General features: G+C 56.0%; 3 protein-coding genes across 3 annotated transcripts; 1 reads left to right on the top strand and 2 right to left on the bottom strand.

Annotated features, from left to right (window-relative positions):
• Window positions 1-348: 348 nt before the first annotated feature.
• FAM118B (family with sequence similarity 118 member B) lies at window positions 349-10423 on the bottom strand. The gene is made up of 8 exons (XM_050910877.1): window positions 10227-10423; window positions 6263-6340; window positions 3877-4129; window positions 3264-3491; window positions 1858-1986; window positions 1218-1503; window positions 537-596; window positions 349-423 (listed from the first exon to the last, which is right to left on the bottom strand). Exons 1-8 carry the CDS (start codon window positions 10238-10240, stop codon window positions 410-412), a joined length of 1062 nt encoding a protein of 353 aa, XP_050766834.1. The 5' UTR covers window positions 10241-10423; the 3' UTR covers window positions 349-409.
• An 855-nt stretch (window positions 10424-11278) lies between these two features.
• On the top strand, window positions 11279-17632 carry TIRAP (TIR domain containing adaptor protein). Its single transcript, XM_050910911.1, has 7 exons — window positions 11279-11431; window positions 11725-11827; window positions 15217-15303; window positions 15798-15865; window positions 16104-16158; window positions 16461-17066; window positions 17209-17632. Exons 5-7 carry the CDS (start codon window positions 16152-16154, stop codon window positions 17250-17252), a joined length of 657 nt encoding a protein of 218 aa, XP_050766868.1. The 5' UTR covers window positions 11279-11431; window positions 11725-11827; window positions 15217-15303; window positions 15798-15865; window positions 16104-16151; the 3' UTR covers window positions 17253-17632.
• On the bottom strand, window positions 12219-14630 carry LOC127025774 (cryptochrome-2-like). Its single transcript, XM_050910857.1, has 9 exons — window positions 14413-14630; window positions 14112-14306; window positions 13908-14026; window positions 13629-13783; window positions 13390-13530; window positions 13105-13272; window positions 12861-13001; window positions 12627-12778; window positions 12219-12555 (listed from the first exon to the last, which is right to left on the bottom strand). The coding sequence occupies exons 1-9, from the start codon at window positions 14616-14618 to the stop codon at window positions 12219-12221; spliced, it is 1614 nt and encodes a 537-aa protein (XP_050766814.1). The 5' UTR covers window positions 14619-14630.
• Window positions 17633-17836: the final 204 nt, after the last annotated feature.

Below are 17836 nucleotides of genomic sequence, written 5' to 3'. Positions count from 1 at the left end.
GACTAGAAAACTAGAGCTTCAAGTAAAAAAAAAAAAAAAAACCGCTCAAGTTTCATTATTTTAATTGAAAGTACAGAATACAAAAGCACTAAGTATGAAATTAGAGGAGGCTGCGGCTCCCTGGGGGAGACCACGCTCCCCAGGCGTGCGCAACCTCGATAAAAAGACAATTACTACGTTAAACCAGGCATCCGTCCGAGGAGGCTCTGCCCCGGCCCCCGTTTCGTGCCTGAAGCGTCCTGGCTCGGCTCGGTGCGTGCGGGCGGCAGCTCGGCAGCAAGCGGGGCTTCGCTCCTCCCCTAGACTGGCCTTAAACCGCGCGGGCCTCCCTGGGAGCTGCCGGCTCTGGCTTAGGCCCGTCCTAGGGAGTCCCCCGCCGCGGCACAGGTCCTGGGGCGAGGGCTGATGCTCAAGTGCTGCATCCTGTGGGAAAGTAAAGGCTCTGGAAAACCTGCCAGAGAGGCCGCTGGACTCCCGGGGAGTCGCAAAGGGGGCTGGAAAGGGCGAAGCCGCTCTCGGCTCGGGAGAGTCTTTACCTTTTCTCTCGGCGTGGGCAGCAGCAGAGCCGTTCAGCTGTTGTCCCTCCTTAGGCACGCCTAGGAGAGAGCAGAGAGCAAGGACCGGGTGGAAAGGCAGCCCCGAGGTGATGCAAAGACTCGGGGAGCCCCTGCGCGAACAGCAAGTGCTCGAAGCGATGCGGGCAGCGCGCTGCCTGCTGCCCACATGCCGCAGTTTCACGCGACAGGCTTTGCTGGCTGGGTTTTACCCTCAGAACAAGGCTCTGGCTAGCAAACTCACTTCTTTTCCCCATTTCTACGATTTCTTAGCGAGATCTCTTGTACGTTAAAGCATTAGCTCAGGCTGAGCAGCACGAAGGTCAGCGAGGCTGAAATGCCCTTTCACTAGAAAGGGAATAAACAACTGTAGCTGCACATGAAAAATAACGTTTGCACGTGTGGGATCTTTATAAGAACATACAGTGATTTCATAAAAGTAAACCTCAAATTCGGCTACACTTGCAGATAATTTTTTGGGGGGGGGGGGAAAGCTTAAGGAATAATACAGCATAGAGAAGAGGGGCTGTTAACACTGCCTACACTCCAAAGTCCACCGTGACGGTCAAGAACTGCGCTGTCGTATGACGGGATCCCCGAGGTGAGTGCGGAGATGGTGGATGTACGCAGACAGCCATCCCGCACAGCCCCTAACCCCCATACCTGTTCGACCCCGCATGGCGATCTCGCTCGTCAGCCTCTCAAAGTACTCGGGCAAGTCTGCGTATTCATCTCCGTAGGAAATCACTTTGATCCCTTTGTCCAGCATGTTCTCACGGAGCTTCTTGAACTCATCCGCATCTCCCCTCCGTACGAGCATGAAGTGCTCCAGGTCTGACTTGTGCTTGACAGCCTCTAAAAACAGGGCCTGAAACGTGGTGTCATCAACAGTCCAACCACAGCCCAAGAACAGGAATGACTTATTTTCATACAGCTTCTGAATCTCTCGCTTTAAAAAAGGGAAAGACGTTCTTAGTCAAGGCAAGCTTTATCTTCACACGGCACAAGAGACAGCATCTGCCTTATCAGTGATGAGGCTCTGCCGGAGTGTCATCATTCCATCGTCCTCAACACAAGCGTGGTGAGGTGTTTCTGCAGGTTAGCGGGCTAGAGGATCCATCCCTCCTCTTCCATTTCACAAAATTAAGGACTCCCCCACCACCCGGTGTGAAGCTCAGTCTTTAAACTCAGCCGAGTCTACACCCGGTTAACATATGGGCTTGCCAGGGAAGCGGGACATGTACATACGCAACGTATGGGACCCCAACGTATGCCCCGCAGAGAGAAGGGAAGGCTGCCTCACCATGACCTCCGTGTTGCGCAGCACGTTCTGGTAGCCGGCCGGGTGGAGCACTATGCCGCTGGGGTTGGTGTAAACGCCGTGGATATGCAGGACGCTAAGCCTCCTCTTCTCTTGCGCCCACTCCAGCACCTGCGCGAAACAAACCCCTCTAGAAATGTTAGCGAGGGCATCATCGTAGCTTCCACGGTGCTGTTAAAAATACCATTTTGGGGAAGTGTTTCAAAGAAGCAGCTTCTTCCTCATCTTATCTCCTCAACAGGTCATGAGACCATCGGCCCACAGCTACAGCCAACAGCGCTTGTTTGGGTCGACACTTCAGCTGAACAGTGAATGCGATGGGAAGAGACCCAATCAACACACCGGACTCAGCAGAAAAAGGGGAAAAACTCTATAAATACTATGTCAGCATGTTTCTCAAGCCTACAAAGTTTTATGTCTTGGCCCCTCTAGGCTCTGAGAAGCTCTGAGGGAGCTCAACAGCTGACCTTCATTTTAGAAAGCCACTTCCGAGGCTCTCGGTTTACTCCTGCAGACCTTAGCTCGTTTAAGCTTGCAATAATTAGAATGCTTATTTCTAACACTTTAAGTACTTCCAGCCATGTAGATTAAGAGGTCATGCAGGAAACGTGAAGCGCAGAAATGAGTCAGAATGGAAAGAGACCAAGTACTGCACAAGCACCTACATGTGGCGTGTGTTTAACAAGCAAACAGAAGGACAAGATGCCCCCCACCAGTAAAACCCACGATGGAAAGATGAGGTGGGCAGGTGGCGAAGGGCTCAGGGTTTCACAGTCTGATTTTCTGCCTGACTGGGGCAGGAGGAGGGAAGCTTGCGTGAAGCGAGCAGCTACGAATCCGAAAGCAGGGCAGAAGAAGCCGGAGCACGCGAGTAACCCAGCAGGAGCCATCCAGCCATTTCAGAAAGAGGACACGGGGCAAGAGGGAAACCTCGAAGGCTCACAGCCCCGAAAACGCTCTGTCGCAAAAAGCACTCCGCAGCACGTTATAAAAATAGAAAGGTCAGCTTTGCCTCTCGCACGGAGTTTCCCGTGTCGGTTAGAAACATCAACCCAAGCCTTATGTGGAAGCGAGGCTTGCGGTACTTCAGCAAGGCCAAGCCAGAAGTTTCAAGGACAGAGATCAAAGAAACACCAGGCTTAAGGGCTCCTCCCGAGCAACGGATGCCAGCCAGCAAGCACAGCATTTCAGAAACGAGCCATTTGTCTTCATGCCTCTGCTCGCTGCCCCAAATGGCCAGAGCCTCTGCTTGGAGTTTGTCTAACATCATTTAAACTGCTACGAACAGCACAACCCCCGTACGCGGGCGTGAGAGCACACCCCGCAGCTGCCACTGTCCTGCGTTGTGCCCGCTCAGCCCTGACAGAAAAAAAATCGTCATCGTTTACCTTCTTTTCATCAGTCAGGTCAAGAGACTCCAGATGCTTCCCCTGGTGTGCTGCGTACAGTTCCAGCAGGTTATCAAAGTTCGTGGTTAACACAAGTGCCCCGTTTTCCATTAAGTCAAGCACAGACTGAAGCAGCTGCTTCCCAGAATCTTCCATTTTAGATTCCAGGTCATCAAACACCTCGTATAAACAGTCTTTGAAAAAGGTTGAGCGAACATTGCTTGTGCGCTGAGAAGGGGAGACAGATTAAGATCAGAGTCGGGCTTCTTTTAACGCTTCATGCCAAACGACTCAGTGAAAAACTACCCGTGTATTTCTCGAAGGCCTCCGCAAAGCTATACGTCCTTGCGAGGCAAACACAGAGCACCCGCTGCGTTGAGGTGGGTGCTCCCCCCCAGCCCACTCCGAGTGAAATACCCAAAAGCTGGTGGCCACGGCAGAGTTAGCTCTCAGGAACCTGGCACAGTAACTGCACTTGGGGTTCCCTGGAGACAGAGGAATCGTTGGAGATGGGGGCACGCTGCAGAACCAAATTTGGCTATTTCCAAAAGCCCAATCCTATGCTCAGGGCTGGGTACCGAACATTTACGTACAGTGCCACAAGCACACTCACCGGAGACAGCTTCTGGATAAGGTCGTGGGCAACATGAACCAAGTTCTTGTCTTCATGGAGACACTTCTGAAACCGTTTGCTCTCTTCATCTTCCAGGAGATCAAAGTCAATAGCAGCATCCAGGAGGGCCTGGATTAACCCCTTCCAAGACTTCAGCGCTGGGACCTGGGGAGCAACTGCTGCACTAATTCCTGTCCCGATCACCAAAACAAGTTCCTGAGGCTTCTTGGTTTTGAGGCTTGGCAACAGCTTCCTGCAAGAGGAGAAAGCAGCACAGCTGGTACTATCATAGACGGAAGGATGTCTCGGGTCGTGGAACATGCAGACCGAGGACAAGGGAGGTACCCTCTGCTTAAATTTTGAGTCAACATGTCCTTTAGGGTCCTCCGATAAACAGGTGAGAGGAGCCGCTCGGTATCGCTTAAAGACAGCGCGCAGCTCCGTGGATCAACATCACAAATGCCCACAATTACAAGGTATGTAATTACAGCGTATTTGGCAATCGAGTCTGTTACTGAGACGGTTACCGGGGAAGTCAATACCGCCCAGGAATACTTCTGAAGCAAAACTAACTCAATTAAAATTTGGAATAAGGGAGGTCTTGTTAGTTATATAGTTACCTGGAAGCTAGCAGAAAGGCTGGAGACAGTGGAAAAGGTGTGGTGAGCAACATGGAATATGTTATCAATGGCTATAGAGACACATACATACTCTTTACGTACCGAGACAAAGCACGCATCGCACCCCCACGCGGGGAGTAAACACAACCGTGACTGCTCCTGCTTTAAATAAGGTGCTAAACGGGGGCCCGAAGACAGCAGCCCCGTTTATCCCAGCACAAAAGGAAGGAAGTGAAGGCTTCCTCCCAGCTCTGCCCTGGAGAGGACCTTCCCACCTCCCGGCCCCTCTCTGCTGAGAAAAACCCTCCGCGGGATGTTGCTGTACCAGAAATCCCTTCCCTGTTACGCTTGCAACGTAAGCGGGATGCTCGAGGCCAATCTTTTGGAAGCCCAGATGATAGGAAGAGTCTCATGGAAGAGCTGCGTGGCTATATTCTCCTTCCTCCTCCCCTCTTCCTTATCTTCCTAGCTTCACACTTGCACAGTGCTTTTAAATTCGACATTCATTATTTATTAAGTAGATGTGCTTCTCCTCATCACGCCTTGCCTGGTGTCAAGCTGCTTTTCTGAAGCAGGGGACCGGCTGCAGCTTCCCAGAGGATGGAAGCAGCAGCCCAGGGAGGCAGCTCATCTGGAAGGAATGCTTTTTATCTGCAAACACGTGATATTTAGCGAGAAGGGGAAAGGAAACAGACACCACACAGATGGAGCTTTGCCTTCCCTCCGCTACTGCCTATGAAAACAGACAAGTTAACCCTTTTCTTGAGGAGGTCTTCACTGTTAGTGGCAATAAATGGGTTTTAATTTTGGGACTGCAAGCCTCACAGGCAAAGAATAAATTAGTATTCATGCTAATGAGCGAGTATAAAAACACAACCAGAAACCTAGGGACTGAAATCCAAAGCAATAACAAATACCCAAGTCTTAACGTCCTATGCGACATCTCTGACAGAGCCATTCTGTTCCCACGCTGATAAATACACTTGTTTCTACCCTGATATCCTGAGCAAGGAAAAAATAATCTCCCAGCCTCTCTTCTGCTCATTCCACAGTCACTGGATCAACCTTGAGACCAGGGCTCCCTCACAGAAACTATTCTCCAGCCCTCCATAACTCGTAAATAAATCAGATCAGTGGAAGACAACTCCCTAGATGAATTAGCTGCTCGTTTGCAGGCGGTGATGCCTTAATTTCTGAGTCCGTGCTATCGCAGCAGCCACAGTACCAGCCTTGGATGGAAAGAAACGTGGGTATGCCCCAAGTTAGCGTCATGCTCAGGTCCCCGCTTGGAGAACTGTAAGACGACCTACTTGCTAGTACGGGGAGCCTCCAGAGTGGAATTATTTAGCCTTTACACACAGCAAAATCATACTAATTTGAGTAACTGCCTGTCCTCCCGGGAACTGCCATCCAACTCAAGCAAAGAAGCACGACCACCGCATCTGACGTGACCCTACGTGCGGACAGGACCTGAGCTAAAACCATGGAGACAGTACAGTGAAAACCAGCTTGCTGTGCAACCACGCATCCTGGCTTAGGGGTTAAAAAAAAAACCAGCAGCAACGTATGTTCTGGGCGCTAAGGTCTTTGTTCCATGCACCGCAGGAAAACACAGGGCACAGCTAAAGACAGCGCGCTGTTCTTGGCTCAGCAACCAAAACGACTGCTGGGGCTCGGTGCCAAGCGTCACGGTCTTCAAAGAACAATGCGAGGTTACGGAAAAAGCTCTTATTAGAAGACATTCACTGGAGTACAATTAAATTTACCTGGGCTTTTTTGCAGGTGGCATTCCATCTTCCAACAATGTTTCTTTACCCAGGCTCACCGTAGAAGCCATCCAGTTTCTATAGTAGACAAATCACCACAAGCAAAGTCACTACACATATGCAATACGACGTGGAACAGACCACAGGTTTTTGTTGAGCCAGCTTTTCACAGGCGGATAAATACCGGGTTTTGTTATCTTTATGAGATCACCTTCGGGCCGAGAATTGCACTTTTTTGTTTCTGAACTTTGCCCCGCGGCTCTCATCCACTTCCTCAACTTCCTTTACAACGAAGCTCGATAAAATCGGAGGGCTGTTTTGTACAAAACCCGGTTGCAGTCGCCACTGGCAGACCACTGTTTGCCAGACCCTTCATTTCACCTTGGCCGTTCATCTTTGCCTGAGAGCCCGTATCTCGGAGCAGGCGCTCCCCCCTTCCAAGGCGATGCCTGTTAGCAAACTTGCTGCTCGGGAAAACAGCGGGAGGGAAGAAAGACAGAAAGATTTTTGTTGGCTACAAAAAAACCACCGAGAGCATTTCATTCTCCGGTGATGAGAGAAGGATTATCCGGCCCGCCATACGTCTACATGCGGAGGATACGACCTTAAAGCCCACAGAAAGGAAGTTATATGTCTGAGAACTCTTTCAACAGCCCATGACATAAAATACAGAAGGCCTGCCAGCACACGGTCCTCTCCCACTCTGCTTCTCCAAAATAAGACTATTAAAAGGGAAAGAAAGCAGGCAGAACTGTTCACCCGTATCCATTTTTTCTTGCCAATTGTAATGAAGAGTCCAGCAAAAATTCTGGTAGGCAGGCTTTTGCCAAAAGGAAACACTGTGCAAGAGCTGCTGGCCCAAAAATCACAGTTTTTTTACAGGTTTCGCAGCCTCGGTGAGATCTCAGCGTTTGTCCTACAAATGAGATGCCTGCGATTGCTTCACTGCAGCAAAGCAGCAGCACTGACAGGGGATACACAGGGTAACTCTTTGCAGGTATGAAACCTCAGCTGGGCTGCAAACGTTGGTAGGGATCGTTTAAGAAACTGTCCCAATAATCTAGGTAACTAACCGTCATCTTTCAATGTTGGATGATGAAAACAGGGCACACCGACTCTCGCAGACGCTCGGATACAGTATGCTTGCCAGCCTTTCACTTCTGAAAGCTTTATAATTATCATTACAATAATAATATATCATTATAACAATAATACAATAATAACACCTCAGAGAGCTGGTCTTCACAACCTGCCTCCCGAAACACCACTTAGCATACGCTGCCCATCACCTCAAATCATCACATTTTTATTTTACTGTAGAGCCCAGATTTCAGATCAGAGTTTCAAACGCATTCAGCAACCAAGGAACCTTGCTTGCACCTCCCGGTTTTACACCCTCCGTGCTTCCAAGGCTGAGGCTCCTCCACCGCACGCCCTTTTGAACATTGTACCCTGTGCTTTTCCAACCTGCCGTCGAGCCCAACAGCGCTTCGACGCCGTTCTGACAACGAACCTCCGCAGACGCATGCCCCCCAAACGCCTGCAACCATCAGGCCGTGGGGTGAACCATTTCGGGGAGTTAAACCGCCGGAAAAACACCCGCTCCGAAGGAGAAGGCACGAGGACCCGCCGGACACACAATCAGTCAGGCAGTAACATCAAACTCGCCCTGAGTGAACACAGCCAAGCACAATCAGGATGAAAAACATCAAGGGGGGAAAAAGCTCTTTTTTTTCCTATTCAGTAGGGTAAGATCTCTCATTTTGGATTAGCTGATTCTTCTGGAAGAACAGGCTGCTTCCACAAAGCCAGCCAAATTTTAATTAATGGTGCAAAGACACTTTAGACGAGCCAGGGACTAAAGCACGTTACCTTCGTTAACTGGAATATTTAAGAAGGAAGTCTGTGTAAAGCAACACACTGAACTCCCACTGCTGTCCAGGTCTGCCCTCAACCCCCTCCGAGGCAGCACACCTAACAGCCGAAGGTAAAACCTTCCCTGCCTTCTCCACCGGCTTAGTTTACGGAACTAATTTAAGTTTATATTAGCTTTAGGTTGCGAATTATCTGCTAAGTCTCAAATATCAAGCCTGTTTATAAACTCCTACCTAGGCTTTCCCCTGTTTTGCTTGTTCACCTGCCTCAGCACTGCTCACATTTCGCTCGTCCCACACATTCGCGTTACTTTAAACAGCAGAAGTGGAGTCGTCAGTTCGATTTTTAAGTGCCTCTGAAGCACTAAGGACATTTCAAAAGTCATTCTGAACTTAGGTCAAACCACCTTTTATAATTATAGTTACCAAGAAATGGTTGTCTGGTATCGTGAACTTCAACCTTCACTTCTATTTAATGCAGACAGCCAAAAAGGAAAAAAAAACATCAGAAATAATATCTAGTCATCTTCTGTCTCCAAAAAAGTTCTTATTTCTTTTAAGAACAAGTCTTGGAGATTCAGCCCAGAAACGTAAACCTCCAGATTTTAGGCCTGGGGAGAAGCTCTGCTCTCCAGGGGGGACAGATCACACCGGCACGGTCGAGGTAACCGAAATTAAATAGCATTACCTCAGAGCGTGGCACCACTGCCGCAGGGAAGAAAGCACCAAGGGGACCCCGCAGTACCTGGCCACGCCGTGAACGCAGCTGCCATGAAGGAGAGGGAGCGAGGGGCACTTACAAGACAAGAAGCGTCTCTCCAGTCTTCCTCCTCGAGACGTCGGGAACTTTCCAGCTATTTAGACTACAGGGAGCCGGAGAGAACGTAAACATCAAACTCCGTGGGTTCTTGGCTCGACTGCCCCGTTCTCCTGTCACAGCGTGGCCTCTCATCAGCTTTATTAATGGCACTATGCTCCCGGCATAAGTTTGCGGCGTTCTCCTTCCCCCGCCACACCGAAGAAATCACTTAATTTATCCTAAAGCCTTCGAGGTACAGATTTCAGCAAGGAGCCATTACCTTTAAATGATGCCCAAGCCGCCAACACTGAATAAAACCTAACCACAACAATTCCACGCGTAATATAAAGACGACACATCCAGCTGCGAAAACGCCTGAAACACAAAGGTGTACCCCAGCGAAAACCAAACGCCTCAACGAAGCGTGCGTCAAACTAACGCTGACGCTCACACAGAGCGTGTATTTACAAAAACCTTGCCATAACTCTACGAAACAGGACTACGCCGTTCAGTCAACGTCAGAGCCCGGCCTGCAGAACCACCCCGGGGAAATTAATGAGATGTTTTCTCCACCGACTCATCACCACAGGAGATGGGGAAGTCACTGCGGATGCCCTTTGACTGTCTCAACACTCAGCAGCTAATACACAAGTAAAGCTACACCTGCACGCTAGACCTGAACGTTTAAAGTTTAAGCAAAGTAAAAACTGCGTGCTTGCAGCTCAACGCTGGAAGAGGGGCTCCTCTGGAACAGCCCCCTCAAATTATATAAAGAAGCAAGTACAAATTCATTGATCATCAATTATTTTTAGCTTCTTTGAGCGCTGAGACGAACCACCACCAGTGAGGGCGTAACTCACATCTCCTTTTTGAATTAAGTGGCTTGAAGATGCTGGGATAAGACAAACGTTACGTTATAGTTTAAAACCCGCTATGCTTCAGCGAGAAGAATCTGAAAGGACGTTAGTAAGTTGTCCCTGGCCGATTCCCAAGCTCTGTCCCTCCACGTGGGAGTCGCAATTGGAGCAGGCCCGCACGGCTTGTGAAAACCGCCCTAGAAAGGGACAGGCTTCAGAGATAACGGGGACCGGCAGCGTGAGGAAAACAAGCCCGGCTTCTATTTGTGCCGACGTTACGAACGCAAGATTCAGCCTCCTCGGATGTGAGTTAAAATACATCAGAGGTTTTTATTTCACGCTGTGATCCTCCACGTGCTTCGGGCTCCCACCAGCTTCATGAAAACTGAGAGGGAGCGACAGAGCGAAGGGGTCTGTACCCCGACAAAACTCACACAGGAGCCTGCATCGTCTGGCAGGCGCCAGGCCAAGGCGTTCGGACGTCGGCTCGCTTCGGTCTGCCTGATTTAAGCCCCAGCAGACGAGGCTGCGGGACGGCCCTCAAGCAGGCGATTCTGCGCGCAAGGCTGGCTTTCCAAGAGCGTTTCTGGAAAGCAAACCGAGCCGGACATGCTGCCGGGGCGGGGTTCGCACCTTCAGGGATGCCCAGCGCCTCGAGGCCTTACCTTTCCTTTCCGCTGCGCCCCCTCCTCGCCCCCTCTCACGCTAAACCTGAGGGAGAAGCAAGAACACGGTATTTCAGCAAGCAGGGAGGAGGCCGAGGCTCCTTCTCGGGGCGGGGCGGGGGGGAAACATCCAAGAAAATGGCTTTTCGGGGGGGGGGGCGCTTACAGAGCGGCGCCGCTGAGGTGAAGCTGGGCCCCAGCGCCCCCTTTACCGCCATAAGGCGGCCGCCCCCCCCCCCGGCCCCCTCAGGCTCACCCCCGGCTCGCTCGCTCGCTCCCCGGGCAGCCCCTCAGCCCGCTCCGGAGGAGGCGCGGAACGGAGGGCCCGCCGCCATCAGCGGCCCTCGGGGTTCCCCTCATGGCGGCCGCCTTCCCGCGGCGGGAGGGCGGGCGGGCGGGCGGGCGCGCGACCCCGGCCCGCCGTCGCCATGGCAACGGCCTCCCCACCGCCACCACCGCGCGCTGCGCTGCCCCCCCGCCCCGCCCCGCACGCACCTGGCGCCGCGCGCCCGGCCCCACGAGGCGACGCCCGGCCGCCGCGCCGCGCCCCGCCCCGCCCCCTGGCGCGGCGGCCGGGCGGGGCGACGGGCAGGGATTGGCCCGCCCCCTTCCGCTCCGCCCTCCCATTGGCTCGTAGCGGAAGAGGCGGGATGATCGCATTCCCGCCGGGGGGGGGGAGGAGGGAGAAGAGGCGCTTGCGCGAGAATTCACCTGTATTCTCGCGGTGCTTCGCGAGGCTATAAAAGGCGGCGGGCGCATGCGCCTGGCAGTCTCGGCCTGTGCGCGGAAGAGGTGATTTGTGTGGTGGCGGCCGTCTGTCAGGTCGCGGTGTGAGAGGCCGGGGGCTCTTGCAGGCAATATGGGTGTGATTGTGCCCTGTTATCCCTCGAGGGCCTTTCTTGGTCGAGTTCTTTCCGCGAGCTGCCTCTCCGCTTGGGTTCGCGTCTGTGTGACAGTGCCTCCAGCCCCATGAGGTAGTAGGAGCAGTGCTTGGCCTCGGCTGGCCGCCGTAACGCTTTCAAGCATCTGGGTGAAGGAGTTTGGGTGTATTTAGAGCTTATCAGGAAGAGAAACTGATCTCTGGCTTCCAGGGTAGCTGTGTGTTGCTTTGTATTGGCGCCATAAATGAAGCATGTTGATGGCGGGTGTATTTAGAGACAAAAGTAGCCTTAATTTCTCACCTGAACACCTTTCTGGGGGCTGGCTTTGACCCTGCCTTGCACTCACTCTATCCTCAACCCGTTTCGTTTCCTAATGCTCTCCGCAGGCAATTGAGTAAGCAGCAGGCTTCCCCGTGACGACCAGCCCGGTGACACCGCAACCAAAATGCGCTCGTGCTGCCCGGGGATTTCAACGTGGTGCTGCTGCTGGTGGGTCAAGGCATGTTGTGAATCAAGCCATGCTTTCTTAATTACTCTGCTCCCTTTAATAATGATTATGTTATAGCTGAGGCAGGGGTGGAGGTCGATCCAGTGGGCTGTTGCCCCTCAGGGACTTGGCTTTGCGGGGTGGTGTTTGCCCTCTGGGGCACGGTCCGGCAGCTTGGGGGTTTCCAGGTGGGGCTGACTCACACGGGTGGGTGATTTGCCCTCCTTTGCGGCATGTCCTTGGGTGGGGGGGTTGATTTTTGGGCTGGTGGCAGCAGTGCAGTCGCAGGTCTCTGGGAAGGGATTAATGCGAGGCGGTTGAGCGAAATGGGTCAAAACGGGACAAGCGGTGCCTGACCCACGGCTGGTAGCTGCCTGGGAGTCCCTATGGGGCTCAGCGCTGCTCGGCCTTGGGCTTTTTCCTTCGTGATTCGGCTACTGAGGGGCTGGCCGGTGGCTCCTGCTCGGTGCCTGGAGGAGAGGAAGGCAGCCGGGATGGCGGCAGGGTGCTGGGGGAAGCTCGGTGCTTCTTAGGGGATTTGTTACCTTTCCGGGTGCGGGCCGCCTTCATGCGCCCCATGTTCCTCTTGCTCGCTGCGCCGTGTTCCACGATGGGCCGGGGATAGTGGGTGCCCACCAAGCAGCCTGCTCGCTCCTGCACAGCCCGTGGCGCCTTCCAGGGCTCGTAGATGTACTCGGCGGGGAAATCCTTGAGGACGGGGAGGTATTTTCTACGGCGAGGGGTCAAAGCCACCAGGGAAGCCACCCCCGCATCTTGCATGGCTTTGGCTTTCGCGCCTACCGAATGTACGCCCCGTCCCGGTCCGTCTTCTTGCCGAAGGCGACGGGCGAGTAGACGTGGAAATATCGGTGGAAGAAGGCGCTGCCCGACAGCCACAACCAGTTGCCGGCATTGAGGGACCAGTCGGCGTCCAGCAGGAGCTCCTCAAAGACCTGCGGGACACCGTGGTGGCGTGGGGACGGGGTCCCCGAGAGCCCGGCAGGCGCCGGTGGGTGTTGAGGGAGATCTCCTGACCTTCAGCCCTTCTTCCCAGGAGACCCAGAGGTCCCCGCGGGTGAGGAAGCAGGCGACAGCGTGCCGAGCAAGGTGGTGGATCCAGCCCTCGGCACGCAGCTGGGTCATGATGGCGTCGATGAAGGGGTAGCCTGTCCGGCCCTGGCGTGGGGTGCTGGGGTTAGGGGGGGTGTTTTTTTGGGGGGGGGGGGGGGGGGGGGGGGGGGGTGTCAGAGGACTTGGGGCTTATACCCAAGGGAAATACCTCCCTCCAGGCGCGGAGGTGCTGGGGGTTGTCGTCCCAGTTGACCTGCAGGCAGACGGGGTTGCCGACCATCCGGTCGAAATTGGGGATGCCGGCGCCGGCGGTGTAGAAAAACTCCCTCCAGAGGAGCTGCCCGTGCAAGGAGACGGGGGGCTGGGAGTGCTCCCGCTGCTGGTGAAGGCAGGATCAGCCCCTCCGGCTGGGCTGGCCTCCATCTTCTCCAGCCCCCCACCCCTTGTGCAGGGTCCCTCTGCCCCCCGCCCCATCCCAAAAATGCCGCCTCACCCCCTGGTAGACCTCGTCCAGCCGCCACCAGAAGGTGCGGACCGACAGGCAGCCCAATTTGAGGTAGGGGCTGAGGACGGTGGTGCTGGGGCTCAGTGAGGTGGGCTCCGTCTCGGGCTTCTTGAAGCTGCACACCCAGGTCTGGATGGGGGGGGATGACAACACAGCAGGGTCATGTTTTAGGATGGGGGGGAGGTGAAGCAGCCCCGAAATTAGGGTGATGGGCGCCGAGCACTGACCGTCTTCTCCATGAGTGCGTCGAGCCGGGCGAGTGCCACCGTCTCCCCGCCGGGGTAGAGGTGAGGACCCACCTTGGCGGGGTCCTGGCCCAGCTCCTCCAAGGTGGGGACCCCGTAGTCGGCATCACGGTTGAGCTGGCACGGGGTGCGGCAGCCTGGGGTGCCGTGTATGGTGGGAGTGTGACGGCCATCACTCCGCTCCAGGGTGAACAGTGAGGGAGACACTGACCCAGCTTTGTGCTCTACCCCCCCATCCCCTGAGGTCTACCCCATGCTCACCTCGGAGATGCTCCGGCGTGAGTGCTGGGGCCGGCTTCTCCGGGGGTCCGAGGGATGCCAGGAGGCTCTGCAGGCGCTTGTAGGTCAGGGGGGCTTTGCCATTGTTCAAGGCGAGGATTCTGGGGTGGGGGAGCGAGGGGCATGCTCAGCACCGGGGCTGGATCCCCCCCTTCCGTACCTCGAGGGACGATGCCAGGCACCCACCTCTCGGTGTCATAGAGGGTGTGGGAGACCTCCCGGATCACCTCCACGCTGTGCCGGGCCGCCAGCTCAGCCACAGCGGCATCGCGTTGGCGGGCGGAAGGTTCGGTGTCCACCTCGAAGGTCAACCGCGTCGTCCCCCAGGCATGGAAGAGATGGGGGAACACCTCCTCCGGGCAGCCCCGCACCACAAACAGCCTGCCGGGGAGCCGGGTGGGCACGAAGCCCCTTGAGACCCCCCCCCCCCCCCCAAAATCCCCTCAAGACCCCCCCAACATCCCTCGGGGACAGCACCGGGACTCACCTAGAGCCCATTTCCCGCAGGCTCCCATCCAAATCTCGCAGGGCATCGAGGAGGAATCGCTGGGCGTTGGCGCCTGCCCGGCTGCTGGAGGGGTCGAGGATGAAGAGGGGATGAAGGCGGCGGCAATCTGCGGCCGCTGCCAGCAGCGCCGGGTTGTCGTGCAGCCGGAGACCTTTCCGAAACCAGTGGATGGAGCTGTGCTGCATGGCCGGGGAGGGTCCTGGGGGGACGCGACCTGGGAAAGGAGAGGTGGGGGAGGATTTTTTTGGGGGAAAAAACTGCCTGGTTTGGTAAATTTAACTCATAAAATAAGCGGGGGCGGCAGAGATGGACCCATCTGTGTCTGGTTATAAAACCAAGGAGGGGAACGGGTCCAGGCTTGCTGGCATGTGCCGGCGAGGGCTGGGCGCGGTGACGCCTGGCCGGTGACGGCATCTGGCTGGTGGCGGATGTGGGAGGGAGGCCCTGGGGAGGGCTGGCTTCCCAGCCCTGTGGGATCGTGGCCAACTTCCCCTGCCTGCGCTTCCGCGTGCCCAGGTGGAGCCCGGACCTGCTGGCAACTGCAGAGGGGTCTCGGGGGGGGGGGCTGGGGGAGCAGGCAGCGGAGGGATGGGGCAGCTCCTCCACTCTGTCCCGGGGGAAGCTGGTGGGTGCCCCTGTCCTCCCTTCCACCCCAGGGCCGCTCCGTCGGGAACCGCTCCCGGATGGAGAAGCTGTAAGGATGGATCAGCCTCGCCATTCGCTGCGGATCCCATTAGGCTCCAGAGTGAACGTGCTGCATCCTACCTCTCCTTTCCCACCTAGGTGATCCCGGAAGATCTTCCTCTTCGCCGAACCCAGGGGCTGATGCATCCCCCTTCCCTGCTCCAGTGCCCGACTCCTGCATCCCAGGTAGGCATCCCCCAAATTTCCCTCCTGCTGTTCACCGTCCATGCTTGTCATTCAAGCCACGCCTGAGCTTTTTGCTGTTACTAAGCAGTGGCTCGCTTGGGGAGTGTGGTTTCTGCGGATGTGCCGGGGTCTTGCCGGCATTTGCTGTGGTCCTGTGCCATTTTTGGGGTGGGCGAAAGGCTTCAGCGTGACTTGGGAGTGTTTTATTTCGGAAGGGGGTGAGGTAAGCAGTGGAAAACAACAGCCGCGTTTGCTCCTGGGGCCTCGTTGCCCCCGTTGCTGCTCCTGGGTTACCCGCAAGGAGGGTCCGGGCACCCCAAATCATGCCGGGAGCAAGCTGCCGAGGCGTGGGCGCAGCGTGAGCTGGCAAGGGATGGGCAGGGATGCCGGGGTGGGCATCACCGAGGATGCACGGATCCAGGCATCGCCCAATCCATCTTTAGTTTGCCAGCAGCCGGTCGATCCCCACTGATCCTCGCTTCTCCCGTCCACAGGATCCTTTCCCCGCCGCTGGGAATGAGGGGGTCTCCTGCCCGTCGGCTCTCGGCCTCGCTCACTGCAGGTGTGTATCTCCGGTGGAGAGAGCCGGTCGCAGGCAGGCAGGAGGGCTGCTTGAGCCGCTGCTTCCAGCCCTGCTGGAGGTCGAAACGCTCCTTCCCGGCAAATTTTGGGGAGGCGGATGCGGAAAAGCCTGCCGGCGGTGATTTTGGGGCTGAGACCTGCCATGGGGCAGTTCCTGCTCTCTCCTAACTTCTTTTATTTTTTTTCCACCCCCCCCTTTTTTTTTTTCCTGCTGGCAGGAGGGGTTTCGCGCTGGCGATCGGCGGCTGAGCGGCGTGCTGCTCGCTATGGCTGGTGAGTTTGGGCTCAGTTTGTGCCGGGGTGGGGATGTCACCTCCATCACCAGCGTCCCCCCCCTGCCGAAACACGAGGGTGCCCACGGGCCGCTCGCCGTGATGTGATGGCATCCGGGTGTCGGTGATAGCCGAGGTTTTAGGGGCTGGGATGGTTTTTGGGGGTCAGGGTGAGATCCTGCCGGGCTCTTTCCATCTGGAGGTGTCCTGCTGAGCCGGCGATGCCGCGCAAGCCCCTTGGGAAGCCCGGGGCGGGGAGCTGAGCCCCCACCAAACCTCACCGCGGCCCCTCCGACTCCGCAGGCTGGTTTAGACGGCTCCTGCACAAGCCCAAGCCCGGCTCGGTGGAGAGCAGCCTCAATGCCAGCCGCTCTGCTTCATCCTCGCCTTCCTCCTCCTCATCCTCTGCCAAGAGCTCCGGCTCCTCTCCCGCCGTGAGCCTGGCCAGGTCCGTCCGCCCGTCACCCGTGTCGATGTTGGACATCAACGCCTCGGGCAGCGCCCGGTGGGCCAAGAGCTACGACGTCTGCATCTGCCACAGCGAGGTGGACCTGGAGCTGGTGGAGGAGCTGGTGTCCTACCTGGAGGGTCAACCCGAAAGCTTCCGTTGCTTCCTCCAGCTGCGGGATGCGACGCCGGGAAGCGCGGTGGTGACGGAGCTGTGCGACGCTGTGCAAAACAGCCACTGCTGGGTCATGCTCATCACCCCCGGCTTCCTCCGGGACCCTTGGTGCAAGTACCAGATGCACCAGGCGCTGGCCGAAGCTCCGATGGCCAACGGGCGCACCATCCCGGTGTTGAAGGACGTGGATCGGAAGGATTATCCCAAGGAGCTGCGAAACCTCTACTACATCTACATGGCGCTGAAGGAGAACAGCTTCAGGCAGATCAGAGACACCGTCATGCGCTGTGAGTACGCTGTGGGATGCCGGTGAAACGTTGCTCCGGTGGGGTAGAGACCGTGGGAAGGGACCAGATTCCGTAAATTTATTTAAATAGTTGGTTTTTAGATGAGTTGGTTGCTAACGGGGCTCATCCGCTGCCTCCGCAGACCTCCAGGAGTTGTGCCGGAGCTCCGCGAGCAGGACGGAGTAGTGCCTGGAGCAGGCAGAGGCGTCCCCGTGGGCGTTGCGGAGCTGCTGCTGCCGGTGGATCTGGATATGGCCGCATCCCCACCGACCTTGGGGGCAAAGCTGTGCTGCTTGGACCGGACTTGGGAGCCAAAGATGGGGAGATCCCCGCACCCGTGGCGGGGGACAGCGGCGTGGAGCCTGCCACATCCCGGTGATGCTACCACCGGACCCGGTGGCCCAAAAACCCCCCTCGGTGGGGACAGGGACATCCTCCTCTAGCAGGTCCTCGCTGCTCATCACGCAAACACTAAGCTCTGATGTCCTGGGGTGGGGGACGGGTCTTCATCTTCAAAGTTTCTCATGGCGGTGTCCCCCGCCCCGGGGCGAGGACTGATCCTGGGGGGGGGGGGGGGCTCCCACCCCTTCCCCCGCACCCCCAGTAAGCTGACATGGCGCCTGCCCCGCGGTGCTGGGCTTGCGGGCAGGAAAAGGAGGAGCAGGCGCCAGCGGCGTCTGCACGTGTCTGTTGGGACTGTGAGAATGCAGAAGTTTTAAATTTTGGTTTTTCTTTTTTTTTTTTTCTTTTTTAAAATCCCACAGTTTGTG

Source organism: Gymnogyps californianus, chromosome 25 (assembly GCF_018139145.2).
Source record: "Gymnogyps californianus isolate 813 chromosome 25, ASM1813914v2, whole genome shotgun sequence".
Classification (NCBI taxonomy): domain Eukaryota; kingdom Metazoa; phylum Chordata; class Aves; order Accipitriformes; family Cathartidae; genus Gymnogyps; species Gymnogyps californianus.
This window is presented reverse-complemented; position numbering and strand designations above follow the sequence as displayed.